Source organism: Natrix helvetica (genome assembly GCF_964273705.1).
Source record: "Natrix helvetica genome assembly, chromosome: 4".
Taxonomy (NCBI): domain Eukaryota; kingdom Metazoa; phylum Chordata; class Lepidosauria; order Squamata; family Natricidae; genus Natrix; species Natrix helvetica.
This window is the reverse complement of record NC_138550.1, coordinates 1,236,972-1,255,415: the sequence shown is the minus strand read 5'-3', so window position 1 is coordinate 1,255,415 and position 18,444 is coordinate 1,236,972. Positions and strand designations below refer to the sequence as shown.

Here is an 18,444-nt window from a genome sequence, read left to right as displayed (position 1 = left end):
CACTTGTAACAGCTTTTCCATATCAGTATACATATTTTTCGTAGTAATCCTATTTACGAGAAATTCTATCTCTACATCACTATCCTAAGTTATGTCCTTATTTAAATACCCTCTCTATATTCTATTTTTACCCTTTATACCTTAAGTTTTATATTTACTCTCAGGCCAGGGATCCCATCTATTCCAAATTTGATAATACTCGGTTTCTTCCTTCTCCTTCATTTCCATAGACCGTCTGTCCATTTCTGCACATTCATAGATTTTCCTTCTTATAATCGGGTCTGGGGGAGTTACTGTTTGTTTCCAATTCTGTGCTAGTACAATTCTACTTGCAGTTAATATGTGTAATAATTATGTTTTGTAATTTTTTTCCATGGAAGTGGGGGGAAATGGCCAGCAGAATAACATGTTTTGCATCCAAGGAGACAGCAGGGGGCGCTGTTTCATCCCCGGCTATTATTTTCCTGTCTGAAATTGGAAGAGGTTTGGCTAGAAATCTGAATTTCTTCGATGCTGCAGCTCCTGCTTCGTTTTTGGACTCCTGTGGTTGTTTTGAAGATAAATGGCCAGACAGACAGAGAGACAGGCAGGCCCTGTTTTCCACCTCGTGTTGTGGGAAGCTGGCTGGCTCCTGCTCTCCCCACCTTCAAGAGTTGAGCACCCCAAACACAGGCTGGATTTTAATTTCCTTATTTTTTTATTTTATGGACAAGCATTCTGGCAGCCTTGCGGGTTGGGGAGAATGGACGTTGTAGTTGAATGCCTTAGAGATCATCTACATGTAGTCTTCGACTTACGATTGCAACGGAGTCCTAATTTGTTGCTCTTAAGTGAAACATATGTTGAGTTTTTACCCCACCTTACAACCTTTCTTGCTAAGTGAATCGCTGCAGTTGTTAAGGGAGTAACATGGTCGTTAAGTGAATCCAGCTTCCCCCATTAAACTTTGCTCGTCAGAAGGTCGCCAAAGGGGATTACGTGACACACACCCCACCCGGGACACTGCGACCGTCGTAAGTATGAGTCAGTGGCCAAGCAGCTGAATTTTGACCATGTGACCACGGGGACGTTGCAATAGTTGTAAGTGTGAAAAACGGTCTTAAGTCACTTTTTCAGTGCCGTTGCAGCTTCGGACGGTCACTAAATAAACTGTTGTAAGTCGAGGACTACCTGGCAGGCAGAGGCCCCTCTGATCTTGGGAAGTTTTGCGTTTAACCTGCGAGTTCAACTAAGAAGGAATTGCGTTTAACCTGCGAGTTCAACTAAGAAGGAATTGCTGACGTGTGGCATCCTTTCCGTGTTCAACTTTTCAAGGGTTTGAGTTGCGTCAATTAATTTGATTGATTGATTTCTAGAGCAGCCCTTCCCAGCAAACAACTCTGAGCGGCTCAGAATTCAAAACATATTTTAAAAATATTTTTAAAACAATTGAAGATGATTTTGCATTATTGTATTGCTACTGTGTGAACATCTCTCTCCAATGCAGTGTCTCTATAGCAGGGGTGTCCAAACTTGGGAACTTTAAGACTTGTGGACTTCAACTCCCAGAATTCCCCAGGGGAATTCTGGGAGTTGAAGTCTACAAGTCTTAAAGTTCCCAAGTTTGGACACCCCTGAACTAGGATGTCCAACAGGGGTGACTTTATGACTTGTGGACTACAATTCCCAGAATTCCCCAGCCAGCTCTTCCAACTTCCCCCAACAAGACCTATACCCTCCTCCTCTGGGAACTGTAGTCCCACTCTCTTAAAGGGGCCAAGAAACACTGGACTAGGCGACCTCATCCCTCCAACTCCATCCTTGTACAGGGAGGAGGATTCTGGGAGCTGAAGTCCACAAGTCTTAAAGGCACCAAGGTTGCTATAGAGCAGGGGTGTCCAAACATGCTGGCTGGGGAATTCTGGGAGTTGAAGTCCACAAGTCTTAAAGTTCCCAAGTTTGGACACCCCTGTCCTAGTTTATATGTAATAAACTGCTAGCTCTTCCTATTCCCAACTGCCCCCCAACCACATCCACCTTCTCTGCCAGGGGAATTGTGGGAGTTGTAGTTGGCTCCTCTTTTTTTAAAAAAAGTTTTTTTTTAATTTTTTTCATTTTCATAACACATAACCAACATTGTTTTATATTATTAAATCTTATCAATTCGTCTTACCATCAACTCCCCAAAAACGATTATTGGTTCCTCTGCTCTCCATACGCCATATTACCCTGTCCATCACTTTCTTCTCCCTCTCTCCTCCTCTTCCTCCCTACCTCCTTTCTTCCCTCTTAAAGGGGCCAAGAGACACTGGAAAAGATGACCCTTCTAGTCCCTTCCAACTCATTCCATAAGGTTGAGAAACACACTGGAGAGCAAGGCCGGTCCATGGGCTTGGCTGTCACCTGCTGGTCCATTCCTTTAAGCCCCTCGTTCGAATCCTGGCACTCGTTGCAGAGCGTTTTGCTCCCGATCCTCCAGGACAGCGTGTGGCCTCCACCTCTTTGCAAGTGAGACACTCCAAGAATTTGAACTCTATTTATTTTGAAACAAATGATCCAGTAACAAGATATGAAATCCTCTTCCCCCCCCTTTTTTTTAAATCCCTCCCCCCCCCCCCTGAAATGCAAAAGGGGCTATAGGGAAAGCGGCCCCTGAAAGCTACAGTAACAATCCTACAGTTTAAGGCTAGTCAAATCTCACTTTTCTTGCTCCACTAGCCTTCCACACTCGGCAGGGGGCAGTGAGAGTGAGAGAACGAGAAAGAGAAAGAGAGAAAAATGGAAAGGGAAGGGGAAAGAGGGGGAGGGAGAGAGAAAGAGAAAAAAGAAAAAGAGATGGATGGATGGGTAGATAGAACGAGAGAGAATGAGAGAGAAAGAATGAGAGAGAGGGGGGGAAAGAGAGGGGGAGGGAGAGGGAAAGAGAAAAAAAAAAGAGATGGATGGATAGAGAAGGAGAGAGAGAGAGGAGAGAGAGGAGAGAGAGGAGAGGGAAAGAGAGAGAAAGAAAAAGAGAAAGAAGAAGAGAGACAGAGAGGGAGGGAGAGAAGGGAGGTCTCATGGAAAGCATCCCCCCATATCTCCTGCTGCTAGACCCCCAAGGTAGGGGCTCCCCCACCAGGCAAGTTTTTCTTCCCCAGCACAGAAAGAGTCTTAATAATCACAGAACGAAGGAAGCAGGTGGGAAAGTTGCCTCAGTTGTCCCCAGCTGCCTTTACAAGCTTGGTTTCAGGGAAGGAAGGGCAGAAGGGGGGGGGCGTCAAAAGAGGCCCCAGCGTAGAATCCTGACACAGCCACAAACTAAGCCAACTTCCCTTCAATCCCCTCCACTCTAGCAGGGACTGACCATGAGACGATTCCCGGGGCTTTGAGCAATAAATCAGGTTCACTGAACCTTCACCTGGAGACCTGGCCTTTCCCACCTGGATTGGCCCAAGATGGGAAGGACCCCCCCCCAAATCGGCTGACACACAGATACACACACCCCCAAGCTCAATTTCATTGGGAGGAAGAGGAGCAGAGGGCAGAGGTGTGGACCGGTTCAGCTGAATAGGTAGTAACTGGGCCGGACAGGTGACCGTACCCGTTCTATCCTAGACGCTGCCATCTTTATTTTCTGTTCTGCACATGTGCAAGACAATCTTCATTGAAAAAATGTAATCCCCCCTTTTTTTTTAATGGTGTGCGCATGCACAGATCCTTTTATGTGCAGATGTGCAAGTGCGCGGAACAATTTTTATCGGGCACCAAACCGGTAGCAATGCTGGCAGGAACCCACCCCTGGCAGAGGGTGTCCAGCTGCAACCCATTGAGGGTGGCAAGGTGACTCTGCTCTTGGAGCGGCCCACCTGGCAGCCAGAGAGGGCGGGTGGCACGTTCTGCTCGGTCCCACCGTCAGAACATTGTGCCTCCGTCCCTGGCGGCTTCACATGCCCGTTGGCCAACAGCCTGGAGACCTCAAGGATCCTCCGTGAGGCCCTGCAATGGAGATGTCCTCTGCAGCAGGGGTCCCCCACCTTGGCCGGCTGAGGAATTCTGGGAGTTGAAGTCCACAAGTCGTAAAATAGTCAAGGTAGAGACCCCCCCCTCTACAGGATGGACTCTCCTTCTCCGGACCAACCCAAGAGCTGGCCCAGAAGGACCTTTGCTTCCTGGGGGTCCCATCGTTCTCACCCGGGGCCCAGCTGAAACCAGCAGGGTCAAAGGAGGGGCTGATGTCCCCCCCCAAAGTAGCAGAAGGCTTCCCTCCAAGCGGAAGGACTTTACAGGTGGTCACGGAGGAGGCAAAACTCACAGCAACTACAGAAGGCAGCCAGATGTTGGCAGTGAGCCAAGGGAAAGGGTCCGAACCCCAAAGCAGAGAAGGGTTGGGGGTCCACCTTCTCCTTCCAGTTGCACTTCATGCCCATCTTTGTATAGGTAGTCCTCGACTTACGACCCCAACATTTCTGTTGCAAAGCGAGGCATTTCTTAAGTCGAATTTTGCCCCATTGAACAAAAGGTCTCGCCACCGTTGTTAAGCAAACCACTGCAGCAGTTCAATTAGTAACACGGCCATTAAGCGGATCCAGCTTCCCCCATTGACTTTGCTTGTCAGAAGGTCGCCTAAGGGGATCACCGTGTGACACACACACCGGGACACTGTGATGGTTGTAAATATGAGTCTGAATTCTGATCACGTGACTATGGGGATGCTGTAACGGTCGTAAGTGTGAAAAATGGCCATGGGTCATGTTTTTCGGTGCTGTTGTAACTTTGGTCGCTAAGTGAACTGTTGTAAGTCGAGGACCACCCGTGAGGTGAGAAAGCAAGGGGACGTGCTACGGGTTGCAGTGACCCGTGGCCCAACAGCCAGTGCTTTCCACGAGGGCGGGGGGAGGGGGCCACGGGGCACAGGGGGCCCTTGGGATGCTGCCCTCGAAGCTCTGGAGGCGTTTTGTGCCCCTTGCCCGGGGGAGGCAGGCCAAAGGCAGGCAGACCCACCCTGGCGGCCCCCCTGACCCATCCCAGAACTAAGAATCTCGGGGAGACCCATGGGGGAGGGGAGACTCTTCTCCTTCTTGGGTCCAGAGATGGTGGGGAGGGGGCCTTGGCGCTATGTGTGTGCGTGTGTGTTGGGGGGGAGGGTGTCTTGTCCTGTGGGGAGGGGCTGTTTGGTAGGGTCAGATGCTGCTGTCCACTTGGATGCAGCCATAACACAACACCAAAGCGGCTGAAGGCTTCGAAACGCCCCCCCCCCCAACCCCTCCCAGGGCTTCCTTGGCCAACGCTGGAGGAAGCCGAAGACACTGGAAATCCAGCAGCCTTCCTCATCTTGCTGGGGGGGGGCATCAGCTATGTCCTCCCCCCAGTGAAGGCAAAAGGCTTTGCACGGGGGAGGGGGATTTTTCCCTGCCAAGGTAGCCCCCCCCTCCCGCCCCCTCCAAGGAGCAGTAGGTGACTTCATGGGAAGAAACGTCCTTCTTCCTCCAGATCATCTGCCTTTGTGCAAAGCTCAGGAAAGACACCCCCCCCACCGCTCTGCTTTCCCCCCCCCCAACCCCCCCAGGGCAGCCAAAGGAACGGGGCAGTTGCAGAAACAGCCAGGAAAGAAACCAGCCGCAGGACGGGGGGGGGGGGGGGTGTTTGGCCTGGGGGGCGGAGGGGAAACTGCCCACAGGAGGGGCCGAAAACTTTGCTCTCTGGCTGAAGCACCCCACGATCCCCCGACACCCCACCCCCACTCTGGAGCAGGAGAAAGAACCCTGCCCTACGACCGGCGTTAAATGAGGCCACCCCCCCTCCTCCTTTGCAAACCCCGGAGGGACCCAGAGAAGAAGAAGCCCAGGTGGAGAGGGGGGGAGGGTCAGAGTGGGTGGGGGGGCACGGCTCTCCCCGCCCTCCGCCTGCCCCCCCTCAGTTGAGGCTGTCCTCGTCGCTGCCCTCGGCCCGCTCCTCCTTCCCCTCGGCCAGGCTGCTCTCGTCGATGTTCTCCAGGGAGTCGGCGTGCTGGATGGAGAGCTCGGAGAGGGCCAGGCTGGGCAGGGCGTTCTGCTCCGGGTAGAGCCAGGGCTTGAAGTGGGGGCTGTGCTTCTGCTTCCACTCGGGGTACTTGGCGCAGGCCTTGTGCATCTTCTTCATGGCCTGGAAGGGGGGGGGGAGAGGGGCAGGAACAAAGTGAGACCAGGGAGGGAGGGAGGGAGGGAGGGAGGAGAAGGAGGAGAAGGAGAATTTTAAAAACAGCCCAATAAATGCCCTGAAATCAGCCCCAAAATGATGTGGATGGAATGATGTGTTCTCACACCTTCAACGTCACTGCTGAATGGAGTGCAGCATCTGAACCTACAAGGAGCCCCTGCCCACATGACGGGACACCCCCACCCCCACCCCCGCCCTCTGCCAAGGCCCTCCCCCCAACCTCTCTGGGTCCAAGGAGGAGCAAGGAGCCCCCTTTTCTGTGGGTCTCCCCAAGAGTCAACATTCCCTGCAAATCTCAGGGCTCGAAATGGGCCAAGCCACGTTTGCAAATCTCGTATCTAACCTCAAGAGCCACTGAGCCCGTCTCGGTCACGGGAGAGAAAGGCGACGCTCCCCTTTTCAAGCAGGCCGGCTTTGTTGGGGAAGACAAAGCCACCCTGGACACCGGAGAGCTTTTCCGTCTCTGGAAAACCGATACGCTTCAAGCCCACAACAAAGGCAGCCGCCTCCTCCTCCTCCTCCTCCTCCTCCTCCTCCTTTGTCCGCTTCTCCAGCAGGTTTTTTTCCCCACCCCCTTTTCATTAGCTGGAGGTTAGGTTGCATGTGCGGATGGGCTGGTTTTCCACGGCCATTGTGAGCAGGGCACTCGATGCCATCCCTCAGCCAGCAGGAAGGGAGGGGAAAGGGACCAGGGTACAGAATAGCAGGGTTGGGAAGGGACCTGGGAGGTCTTCTAATCCAACACCCCCCCCCCCACACTCGGGTTAAGAGCTTGTTAAGTCTTTCCTCGTTTATCGTACGGTTACCTTAACACAGGGGTGTCCAAACTTGGCAACTTTAAGACTTGTGGACTTCAACTCCAAGAATTCCCCAGCCAGCTCTGCTTTGGACACCCCTGCCTTAACAGAATAACAGAGGTGGAAGGGACCTAGTCTAACTGCCTACGCAAACAGGAGAGCCTGTTTCAGTCCAATGGCTGCCCAGCCTCTTCTTCAAAACCTCCAGTGATGGAGAAGGCACAACTTCTTCTGTTCCACTGGTGAATTGTCCTCCCTGTTAGGGAGTTTCTCCTTAGTTCCAGGTTGCCTCTCTCCTTGTTCAGTTTCCCTCCGTTGCTTCTTCTCCTGCCTTCCTTCAGGGGCTTTGGGGAATAAGTTGACCTTCCTCAAATACTGGAGCTCTGCTCTCCCGTCTCCCCTGGTCCTTCTCTTCCCTAGACGAGAGCTGTGCCCAGTGCTTGCAATTGTTCATCGCATACGTTCGCCTCCAGTCCCCTCGTCCTCTTTCTTGCTCTCCTCTGCACCCTCTCCAGAGTCTGAGAAGTTTGTGGGATGAGAAGTGAAACGTTTTCAAGGGGAAAAAACAAACAAGGAAGTCCAGTTGCCTTTTGAAAAAAGCACCTTTTGATCCTGGGTGCAAAGCACTTCACACAACCCAGAAGTGCAACCCCTTTGTGAGTTCGGAAGGCCTTGGCAATCTTCTCTCCTCTTCACGGCAGGTCTTCCTTGACCAAAACAAACCAATTTTGTCCAAAGCCCCCGAAGGCAGGAGAAGAAGCAATGGAGGGAAACTGACCAAGGAGAGATCCAACCTAGAATTCGGGAGGAATTTCCTGACAGTGAGGAAAATCTCAGGTGGTCCTGGACTTACAACCGTTCACTTAGTGACCATTTGAAGTTACAACGGTGACTTACGACCATTATTCACATTTATGGCCATTGCAGCATTCCCATTTGGATGCTTGGCAACTGACAGTTGCAACGTCCTAGGGTCACGTGATCCGCTTTTACAACCTTCTGACGAATGGGGAAGCCGGATTCCTTTAACAACCGTGTCACTAACTTAACAACTGCAGTGTTTCACTTAACCACTGTGGCAGGAAAAGTTTGTAAAATGGGGCAAAATTCACTTAACAACTTTCTCTCTCAACAAGAGAAAAATTGGGTTCAGTCGTGGTCATAAGTCGAGGACTACCTGTCACCAGTCATTTAGCCATCTTCCTTAAGAGCCAGTCAAAACCTTCGCTATCTTCAGTCAGTTTCACTTCCCAAATCCAAGCCAGTTTATATTCCAAGCCCTGAACTCCCTCTCAAACAGCAAAGCGATTGCCGGCAAAAACTTATTAAAAACTCTTCTTTGAAGAGCCTCATCATAGCTTTGAAATATTTCTTCTTCTTCTTCTTTTTAATTCCATCAACCTCATTTTAAGATCAAAGCAACCCCCCCCCCCAGCCGTTCACCGGCAGAGAAGATGCGAAGTCTTCCTTCCACGCCTGGCATCAATAATTCATCTCCATTTCAACTCCACTTTTCAGCTTCCCATAAAAAGGAATCAATGACACCGGAGTCTTGATTGATTAATCCCAAAACCTCCCAACCCCTGAAATTATTTTCAGCAGCAGCAATCCCGCCCCCCCTTCTCCTAAGAAGCAAGCGACCAAGAATCAGAGATAAAACTTTTGAAAATCTCCAAGAGTCGGTTTTGCAAGATCTATTTACTATCCAGAGTTGCTTAGCTGCAAAGGTGGAGAAACAGAGCTTTTCAAAATTTAAATCGCCTCTGAAGTCCAATTGTCTCTCACCCTCACTATCTCATCCCATATAAACCAACAAGGAGAACCCTTTTTTACCCTCTATTAAACATTTTCTTAGGCAGCCCTGCCAGGACAAGCTACACTGCACAACAGAGAGCAAACCCCACACTCTGTAGCACTGATGATGTTCCCTACTTGGGTCATGAAATGTCTAGAAGAAAACCAGCAAGCTCAAAGAGCATCAAGGACCCCACAATTCTCCTTCTCACCTTCTCTCCGCAAACCCCACGCCCTCCTAGCACTGATGATGTTCCTTAGCTGGGCCATAAAATGTCTGCAAGGAAACCATCAAGCTCAGAGAGCAACAAGGACCCCTTAATCTTCTTCCTCCTCCTCCTCCCATCCACAAACCCCATTCCCTTCTAGCACTGATGATGTTCCCTAGCTGGGTCATGAAACGTCTGCAAGAAAACCAGCAAACTCAGAGACTACCAAGGACCTCACAGTCCTCCTTTTCCTTCTTCTATTTTTTCTCCTCCTTCCTCTTCTTCTTCTTTCTCCTCTGTTCCTTCTCTTTCTCATTCCCTCCTCTTTCCTTCCTCCTCCCTCCTCCTCTTTCTCCCTGCAAAACCCATACTCTTCTAGCACTGATGATGTTCCCTGGCTGGGTCCTGAAATGTCTGCAAGAGAACAGCCCAGGTCAGAGAATGCCAAGGATCCCACAGTCCTCCTCCTCCCTTATAGCAATAATGACATTACATAGTTGGGTCATGGAACGTCTACAAGAACACCACCAAGCTCAGAGAGCACCAAGGACCCCACAGTCCTCCTCCTCCTCTCTGCAAATCCCACTCCCCCCCAGCACTGATGTTGCTCCCTAGTTGGGCCATGAAACATCTGCCAAGAAACCACCAATCTCAGAGAGCACCAAGGATATAACAGTTGAACCCCAAGCTATGAATATTATGATTTTAATCTTCCCATGAACTCCTAATCCTGAATGGATTTGAAATGGAATAAACAATGGATGAAGTTGGAGCTGCGCTTGGATCATCTCCTTATCCAAGGTGCGTCTCCCACTTATTCCCAAAGGTGTTTTTCCAAAAGACAACAGGATTTTCGCTTCTCATTCAAGAAGCTTCTGCAGTTCTGGAGAAGTTCTGAAGCTGCTTGGATGAGAAGCGAAACGTCTTCAAAAAAAAACAACCAAGTCCAGCTGCCTTTTGGGGAACAAAGCACCTTTGGGGACAACCGTGGCCTGGATGGCTGAGAATCTCCATGGACAGATTCCCAGCAGCCGTCCTGGCCCCCGTGACCCCAGGGGAAGAGGAAAAGGGCTCCCCGCTTACCTTGGGAGCCAGGAATTGAGAAGACTTGTTCACTACCCACTTTGGCAAAGATCCTGCAATGGAGAAAATCAAAATACTCGTCACGGCTGCCCCAAATGATGCGCAAAATGGACACAACACCTGGGAATTTTGTGCAGGTGCACCTACACAAACACACCCTTGCAACACCTGAGACACCCACTCCGGATCTGAAGCAGGAGGGAGACCCCAACCCAGCTTGTGACATACAGGCAGTCCTCATCTTGCAACGCTTACAAGTTCGTTCAGTGGCTGTTCAAAAGTTACAAAAGCACTGAAAAGAAGTGATTGTTCCATTGTTCACACTTATGACCGTTGCAGCATCCCCGTGGTCACAATTATTGTCAGGGAGTTTGGAAGCCGCACAAACCATGAATATTTGATGCCACAAAGCGATTCCATGTTGGCCCCAACTGGAGTCTGTGGAAGGTTGTAGTAGCTATTGATTTATTTATGCGATTGGAAATACAGATGCTCTCCTTTTCAGGAATCAACTGGCATCAACGGATGGGAGTTTGGGTAGTCCTCGGTTTATAGCCATTCCCTTAGCGATGGTTCAAAGTTACAACGGCACTGAAAAAATTGACTTATGGCCAATTTTCACCCTTGCAGCATCCCCATGGCCCCGTGATCAAAATTTAGTCAGTCGGCAATTGGTTTCATATTTACGACGGTCACAGTGTCCCAGGGATCACATGATCGTATTTTGTGGCCTTCTGACAAGCAAACTCAATGGGGAAGCCAGATTCACTTAACAACTGTGATACTAACTTAACCACTGCAGTGGTTCGCTTAACGACTGTGGGAAGAAAGGCCGTAAACTGGAGCGAAACTCACTTAACAACAGAAATGTTGGGCTTGGTTTGGTCATAAATTGAGGACTACTTGTATTTATGGCAGTTGCACTGTCCTGGGGTCATGGGGTCACCACTTGGAACCATTCCAGGCAGCCTCTGGAAAGCAAAGTCAATGGAGGAAGCCAGATTCGCTTAATGACATGAATCACTTAACAACTGCATTGATTCAGTTACGGCAGTTACGGCAAAAAAGGTTGTAAAATGAAGCACAACACATTGGACCCCTGCCTTGTTTAGGAGCAGAAATTTTGGGCTCCGTTGTGAACTATATAGGTAGTCCTCGAGTTATGACCAAAATTTATTTTGCTAAGTGAAATGTATGACCCGAATGGAACACAAAAATTCTGTGGACAAGCCAACATTATGTGGAGAAGAGAGGAAGGAAGAGGAAGATAGGGAGGGGTAGGAAGAGGAGGAGAGAGGAGAGAAAGGGGAAGAAGAAAAGGGAAAGAAGAGGAGGAGAGAAGAAAGTGGAGAAGGAGGGAGGGAGGAAAGGAAAGAAAAACAGGATTGTGGTAAAATAAAACAGGCATACGGGATGGCAAGCAAAGCGATCTCGATCATATATTTTAACTTTTATAGGGACAAATGAATATTTAAAATTGCTAATACACAATGTTAATAATAACTGTGAGGATGTATATTCGCAGATGTATGGATGAGATTAAAAATAAAAAAACTTTTTTGGAAAATAAAAATTCCGTGGACAAGCAAGACCGTTCTTAAGTGAGTTTGCCCCGTTTTACGACTTTTCTTGCCAATCGTTAAGTGAATCGTTGTGTTTTTTAAGTGAGTCACGTGGTTGTTAAGGGACTTGGTTCGTCGGAATGTCGTCCAAGGGGATCCCAGGGACTTTGCGGCCGTCATAAATATGAACCAGCAACCAAGCATCTGAGTTTTGATCATGTGGCCACGGGGATGGCTGCAATGGCCGTAAGTGTGAAAACTGCCTCATAATTGACTTTTTTCAGGGCCGTTGAGGCTTCAAACGGTCCCTAAAGGGAGGCTGTTAGGTCAAGGATTCCCTGCAGAAATATTTGCAAGCTTCCCCGGAAGCCAAAGCCTTGCCCCTCTGCCCAACCAGCGGCATTGCCTCCCTTGGCGCACCCTTACCTTTGGGATCCACCTGAGCCAGGTAGGTGAGGCTGCAGTTCTTGGCTCCTTTCCCCTGGATCAGGTAGCCCGTTTGGATAGAGACGGCTCTGACCATGTCCTTCCGTGGAGGGTATTTCTACAACGAGACCCATGGGAAAGTTTAACTCCCACCCGCAAAGTATTGGAACTGGCCCTGACATGATGTGTGCATTGATTTCAATCAGAAAAGATCTGGGAGGGACCTTGGAGGTCTTCTAGTCTGACCCCCCCTCCCACTCAAGCAGGAGACGCTATAGTTATTAAAAGCACAGGAAAATGAAATGCTTAAAAGGATATTTATTTGTTTGTTTTATTTATTTTTTTGTCAACTCAAGTCAGCATAGACCAGGGATGTCCAAACTTGGGAACTTTAAGACTTGTGGACTTCAACTCCCAGAATTCCCCAGCCAGCATGAAGCGTGAAGTCCACAAGTCTTAAAGTTCCCAAGTTTAGACACCCCTGGCATGGACCTACCAAACCCAAATGCTATTACTTATTTTTTATTTTACTTTGTTTAGTTTTGATGCTTCAACCGTAGGCCTTTCTAAAGTTAGTTCCTGGGTAGAGTTCTGGAGACAATCCCAAAAGAAAGACACATGCAAACAAAACTACCAAGAGCTTAAAATTAGTTCTGTGTTATCAGATATGCAACAAATATATAATGCTACAAAATGCAGATCTGGAAACTTTCACAGCTCAGGAGGTTTCATCAAATTCACTTCTAACACAAGGAATGCAAACTAGTGATGGGTTTTTTTTGTGTGTGTGGCCATGAACAGAAGGAAAGGGGAAACTGAGGTCATAAAATGGGAAGGACCACATTAACCGGCATAGGCTGGGCTTGTTTTTTCCCTGGGACTTTGGAGAGGGTTTTTTTAAAAAATTCCTTGTGATCCATTTTCAAACTTACACCACAGCTTTGAAGTTGTGATGGAAAACCATGGTAGCAGCTTCCAGCTCTTATGTTTGAGGACAGTGCCATGGGGCAGAAGTCAGTCAGCCGTTGCTGCACTGTATCATTTCATGGCTGTTCAATCTCTGCTTTAAAACCTCCAGTGTTGGAGCATTTGCAACTTCTGGTGGCCAGCTGTTCCACTGGTGAATTGTCCTCACTGTTAGGAAGTTTCTCCTTAATTCCAGGTTGCTTCTCTCCTTGGTTAGTTTCCATCCGTTGCTTCTTGCCCTCTGGCGCTTTGGATAATATTTTGATCCCCCCCCCTTCTTTGTGGCAGCCCCTTAAATATTGGAATGCTGCTATCGGGTCCCCCTTAGTCCTCCATTTCTCTAGACTAGGCAAACCATAAATCCTGCAACCGTTCTTCATAGGTTTCAGTCTCCAGGCCTCTCATCATCCTAGTTTTTCTTTCACTCGTTTTCTAACAGCCACAGACGGAGCCCGTGGAAGGATCCTAAAGGAGGCTCTCCAATCTTGGCAACGTTTTAGGATCTGTGGACTTCAACTCCCAGAATCCCCCAGCCAGCCAGGTTTCTTAGCCTCAGGTGGAACTAGGGGGCTGAGCCCAAAGGCACCCTGTCCGAACGGCCACCTCAGGGATTTGTTATTGGGAAGTGAAATGTTATAGAGAAAATTAGGTTTATGTAAATGTAAAGTTGGGTTTGCTGGAATGATACACCCCGAGAATCCATCGGAGAAAGTGAATGAGCAAGGCAGCAACGGAAAGGAGGGAGGAAGAGGAGGGAAAGGAAGGAAGGGGAAAGCAGAGGAAGGAAGGGAGGGGGAGTCAGAGTAGGAGAGAGGGGAATGAGGAGGAGGAGAAGAGAGGAGGAGTGGGGGGAAAAAGAGGGTGAGAAGGAAAGAGGAAGGAGTGGAGGAAAGGAGAAGGCAGAGAAGGGAGGATGAGGAGACGGAAGGAGTACGGTGGTTGCAAAATAAGATGGAGATACGGGGTGGCAAGAAAATGACCCAAACTTGTGTTTTTTATATTTATAAGAAGATAATGATAAATGTTAATAATTAATACATCCGTGTTAATAGTATCTATAAGACTGCATATTTGTGAATGTATTTGAAAGGAAAAAAAAAAACTTTAGGGGGGGGGAAAAACGGCCACTTCACATTTGGGAAAACACTTTTGCTTCCGTGCCCATCTGCCTGAGGGGTGGGAGGGAGGGAGGGAGGGAGGGAAGCCGAAGGGGAGGGAGAGTATGTAGGAGACCACGGTTCACTTTATCGGCCGGAGACTGGTATTCAAGGACAGCCGCCCAGGAAGGAATGTGGCCGCATACCAAGGAGGAGGAAGGTCCCAACAACATCAACACCTAATTTGAAAAGGATTGGACAATCGAGGGCTAAGGGGGGGCAGGGGGGGAGGATGCTGGCAAGGGGGAATTAGGCTTGGGAACCTTGCTTTGCTCTGCTGCATTCTGCTTGAAAACTCTGCCTTTTACACCCAATAGTATCAAGGACCGTTCTTACTGAAAGGCTGAGGCCGGGCAGAGCCATCGTCCACCTGGAGGACTATTCTACGGTGGGGACTGTGGCAGCCGGCCGGGAAAAGGAGGAGATGGAAAAAGTGGAAGGGGCCACGTCGAGGCCAGAGGGCACAGGTGAGATTCCCGAGCTGGAGGCGGAGGTGGAATCCCAGTCAGCTCAGAGAAGAACCTGGCGTGGCCAGGCTGACCTTGGCGCACGGAGGAAGACATTGAGATGGAAACCGAGCCCTTGGTCCCCGTGCCCCGAAGGGTGGTGGGAGCCCTCCCCAGAGAGAGGGCGACCTCGACAGTCCCTGGGAGTCAGGCAACTGGAGGAGGAGCCCCCAGAGGCAGCCACTGTCGCCCGAGGGCCTGGACCCAGAGATTGGCATCCCAAAGTGACAATCGAGCCAACACGGGCCGAACCACAAGACCGCCAAGCCACGGCTGTTGAGCGAGCAGTTGGCTTGTCTGGAGAGCGTTTTGCAAGGCTAATGCTTCGTGATCCAGTGGACCGAGCCATTGCTACAGCTCAGCCCGTCCCAGCACTGCTGGTCCCTGCCCTGCCCCCAGCCCGAGCCACCCCGATGACCAGAGGTGCTTGTGGGCCACTGCGGATACAGGGGAAATTCAACGGGGACCTGAAGCAGTTGTGGCCATTGCTCATCCACGTATATAATTTCATGTCAACATACGCAAACGTCCTCCCCAATGACGAGGCCAAGGTATACTGTGTAGTGAGAGTCCTGTACGGGGAGGCTGCCGACTGGGCCGTGACCCTGTACGAGGAGCAGGCCGAGGAGCTGCGTGACTTTGAGGCGTTCATGGCCACCCTGAAACAGCGCTTCAAGGACCCCCTGGCCGATCGGAAGGCCATGATAAAACTGCAAACCATCAAGCAGGGCGGACGAAAAGCCTTCGCTTACATCCAGGAGTTCCGCCCTCTGCACGATCAGCTCAGGAGAAAGGCAGAAGAAATGCTCATCGAGTATTTCCAGCGAGGCTTGGACCCAGAAGTGCTTTTCGTCTGCCTGCGCAGAGGTTCAGCCAAGACCCTCCAGGAGTGGTATGTCCTAGCCCAAAAGGTGGACTTTGACCTGGCTGAGATTTACAACCGACAGGACAGGAGCCCAGGACGGGGCAGGCAGGGACCCAGCTTCAGGCAACGCCCGACCTGGTGCGTCCGCTGTATGCAGCAGGGCCATGAGTTGAGCGACTGCCCTCGCCTGCGACCGAGCGCCAAAACCCTGAGGCGAGGGAAACTGGCTGCCAAACGCAATACAGCGGCACGCAAAACTCCACCATCAAGCGAAGACGAGGAAATTGCGATGGAAGACGAGGAGTCAAGCGTGGAAAGCGACAGCTGATCGCAGCTTTTCCTAAGGGAGGCTGAAGGTCAGGAGTACCACTTGACATTCGTCTTACACCTTTTCTGGGGGTGGGGGGAGACCGAAGGGGAGGGGGGTAGAGGAGCCCAGAGGTCGCTGTAGTGGCCAGAGACTGGAATTCAAGGACAACTGCCCAGGAAGGAATGTAGCCACGTGCCAAGGAGGGCCGTTCCAGCAACCTCAACACCTAGTTTGATTGGACCATCGAGGACTAATGGGAGGGAGGGGAGAGGATGCTCGCAAGGGGGGATTCTTTTTGGGAACTTGGCATAGGAGCCTTAGATCTGGCTTTGCTCTACTGTAGTCTGCTTGACCTTTAGTAAACTATACCTTTTTGCCCAATGGAGTCCAGGTTGGTTCTTACTTAAAGGTTGTAGCTGATTCAGGGCCGACTTTCATCCCAAGGCAGAACTAGAACTCACCCTCTCCTGGCGACTGGCTCAAAGTCCCCCAGCCAGTTAAGGCAGGACATAAACTCGCAGCCCCCTGCTTTCTAGCCAGGTGCCTTAACTGCTGGACCAAACTGGCTCTCATCTGGAGTTTTCCTTGGTCATAGTTGGGCAGGTTTTCCCATCAGAGGAAAGTGGAGATGGGATGGAAGGAGAAGGGACTGGAGATGGAGATGAGATGGAGATAGTCTTGGAATTGGAGATGGGATGGAGGTGGAGGTGGAAGTGGAGGAGGTGGAGGCCGAGATGGAGATTGTCATGGAGATGAAAGTGGAGATGGATGGAGGTGGAGGTGGAGATGGAGATTAGGGTGGAGATGGAGATAGTCTTTCAGATGGAATTGGAGATGGAGGTGAAGATGGAGAAGGTTTGGAGAAGGCGATGAAGAAGCAGGAAGCATTTCTCTTCTCTCTTGCCTTGGCTTTCCAAAGAACTGGGAAGGGGCTCTTCTGAGAGGCTTCACACTCACACACACACACACACACACACACACACACAAACACACACACGTTCCTCCCAGGGGCCAAGATCTCTCTTGCCTGCCTTGCCTACAGCTCTTCCTCCTGCCTCCCCAGGTGACTCTCGTCCCACCAGAGCTCCAAGGGCACAGGTGGTGGCTACAGAACCATCTCAATTTTAGGGACCCCCGCTGACTGCCCAGCAAATGCCCCCGCTCCCCCCACCCCACCCCAAAAACCCTTGTTACCTACAGGATGCTTGACCGAATAGTTCATGATGATGTAGTCGCTGCCCATCGGCAGCCAGGAACGCAGCGTGATGACGTCCCGGTTCTTCAGGGGTTTAGGACACTTCCCTGCCGGGGAAGGGGGGGAGGGGGAGGGAAGAAGAGAAGGGGACCTGGGTGAGTCGGGGGGCTCCAAACAGCCGGACAACCTCAGTGGCCCATTTCTGCTTCAGATGGGAAGGGGCTTCTGGGTAGCCAAATGTCCCGGGTGGGATTTGAATGATTCCACCAGCTGGGAGACTTTAGGGGACGGGGGGGGGGGACGGGGGGCGGAATCGGGACTCTAACGGAGCCAAGCCTCAATGCTTGTGGTCATTTGAGCCAAGCTACCCCCCCCCCCGCACCTTCACAGAAATGTATCTAGCATAAATAAACACCTGAGCTACTAAGGGGTCCCTGGTGCTCTCTGAGCTTGGTGGCTTTCTTGAAAATGTCTCATGGCCCAACTAGGGAACCTCATCAGTGCTAGGAGGGAGGGAGGGAGGGAGGGAGGGAGGGAGGGAGGGAGGGAGGAGGAGGACTGTGGGGTCCCTGGTGCTCTCTGAGCTTGGTGGCTTTCTTGCAGGCGTTTCATGGCCCAGCTAGGGAACCTCATCAGTGCTAGGAGGGGAGAGGGTTTGCTCTCCGTCTATATACAGAACCTGGCCCTGTCGATGGGAGCGGGGATGTCCTTGAGGGTTCCTTGATGAGGCCGTTCTTTACTGTTTGACTGGTGGTCTTGAGTTGGTTGTTCCTTGATCGGGGCAACACTGATAGGGCGACCCCCACTCCCTTCAAGCACGGGGGATGTTCCCTAGCTGAGTCACGAAAGGTTATCAAAGACCACCTATATGGGATGAGGACGTTTGCTGCTCTAAGTATCAAATCCGAAACCACCCCTGGGCACCCCTGGAGCGGATCCCTCTGGGACTTATCTGGTCCCACCGTCCCCCCTCCCCTCCCCACCCGTCCACCCCCGTTTCTCACAGGCGTAGTATCCCACGTCTGCGTTGACGGTCAGTTTGCCGATGTCGAAGGTCTCGATGACGTTGGTGTCCCACTTTTTCCTGTACTCGATGTCGTGCAGGACGTCGTACAGCGTTTCTGCGGAGATATCTTTGCAATCCATCCTGCACTGGAGAGAGAGCGGAAATCAGAATCCTCCGTGGGTTTACGCAGGAGTAAGCCCAGCCACGTTCCCCAGGAGGGCTTTCCCTCTGCGGTTAGCCCACCTCGACTTACGACCACAATGGAGGCCAAAATTCCGATCGCTAAGTGAGACACTGGCTTTGTCCCATTTTATGACCTTTCTTGCCACAGTCCTCTAGATACGACCACAACGGAGCCCAAAGTTTATTTTGCTAAGTGAAATATACGACCACAACGGACCACAGAAATTCT

General features: G+C 50.7%; 1 protein-coding gene across 2 annotated transcripts in view; it reads right to left on the bottom strand.

Annotated features, from left to right (window-relative positions):
- Positions 1-2,591: 2,591 nt before the first annotated feature.
- The window catches only part of STARD10 (StAR related lipid transfer domain containing 10), a 38,847-nt gene continuing 22,994 nt past the window's right edge, over positions 2,592-18,444 (bottom strand). The window contains exons 2-6 of one of the 2 annotated variants that reach the window (XM_081950673.1): positions 18,031-18,178; positions 17,030-17,133; positions 12,028-12,145; positions 10,040-10,092; positions 2,592-6,102 (exon numbers count right to left, since the gene is read on the bottom strand). In XM_081950673.1, coding sequence (XP_081806799.1) covers positions 5,875-6,102; positions 10,040-10,092; positions 12,028-12,145; positions 17,030-17,133; positions 18,031-18,178 — 651 coding nt within the window. In that variant the 3' untranslated portion in view covers positions 2,592-5,874. Of the gene's footprint in view, positions 6,103-10,039; positions 10,093-12,027; positions 12,146-17,025; positions 17,134-18,030; positions 18,179-18,444 lie in introns of both variants that reach the window. The other variant, XM_081950674.1, reaches the window with a different exon arrangement.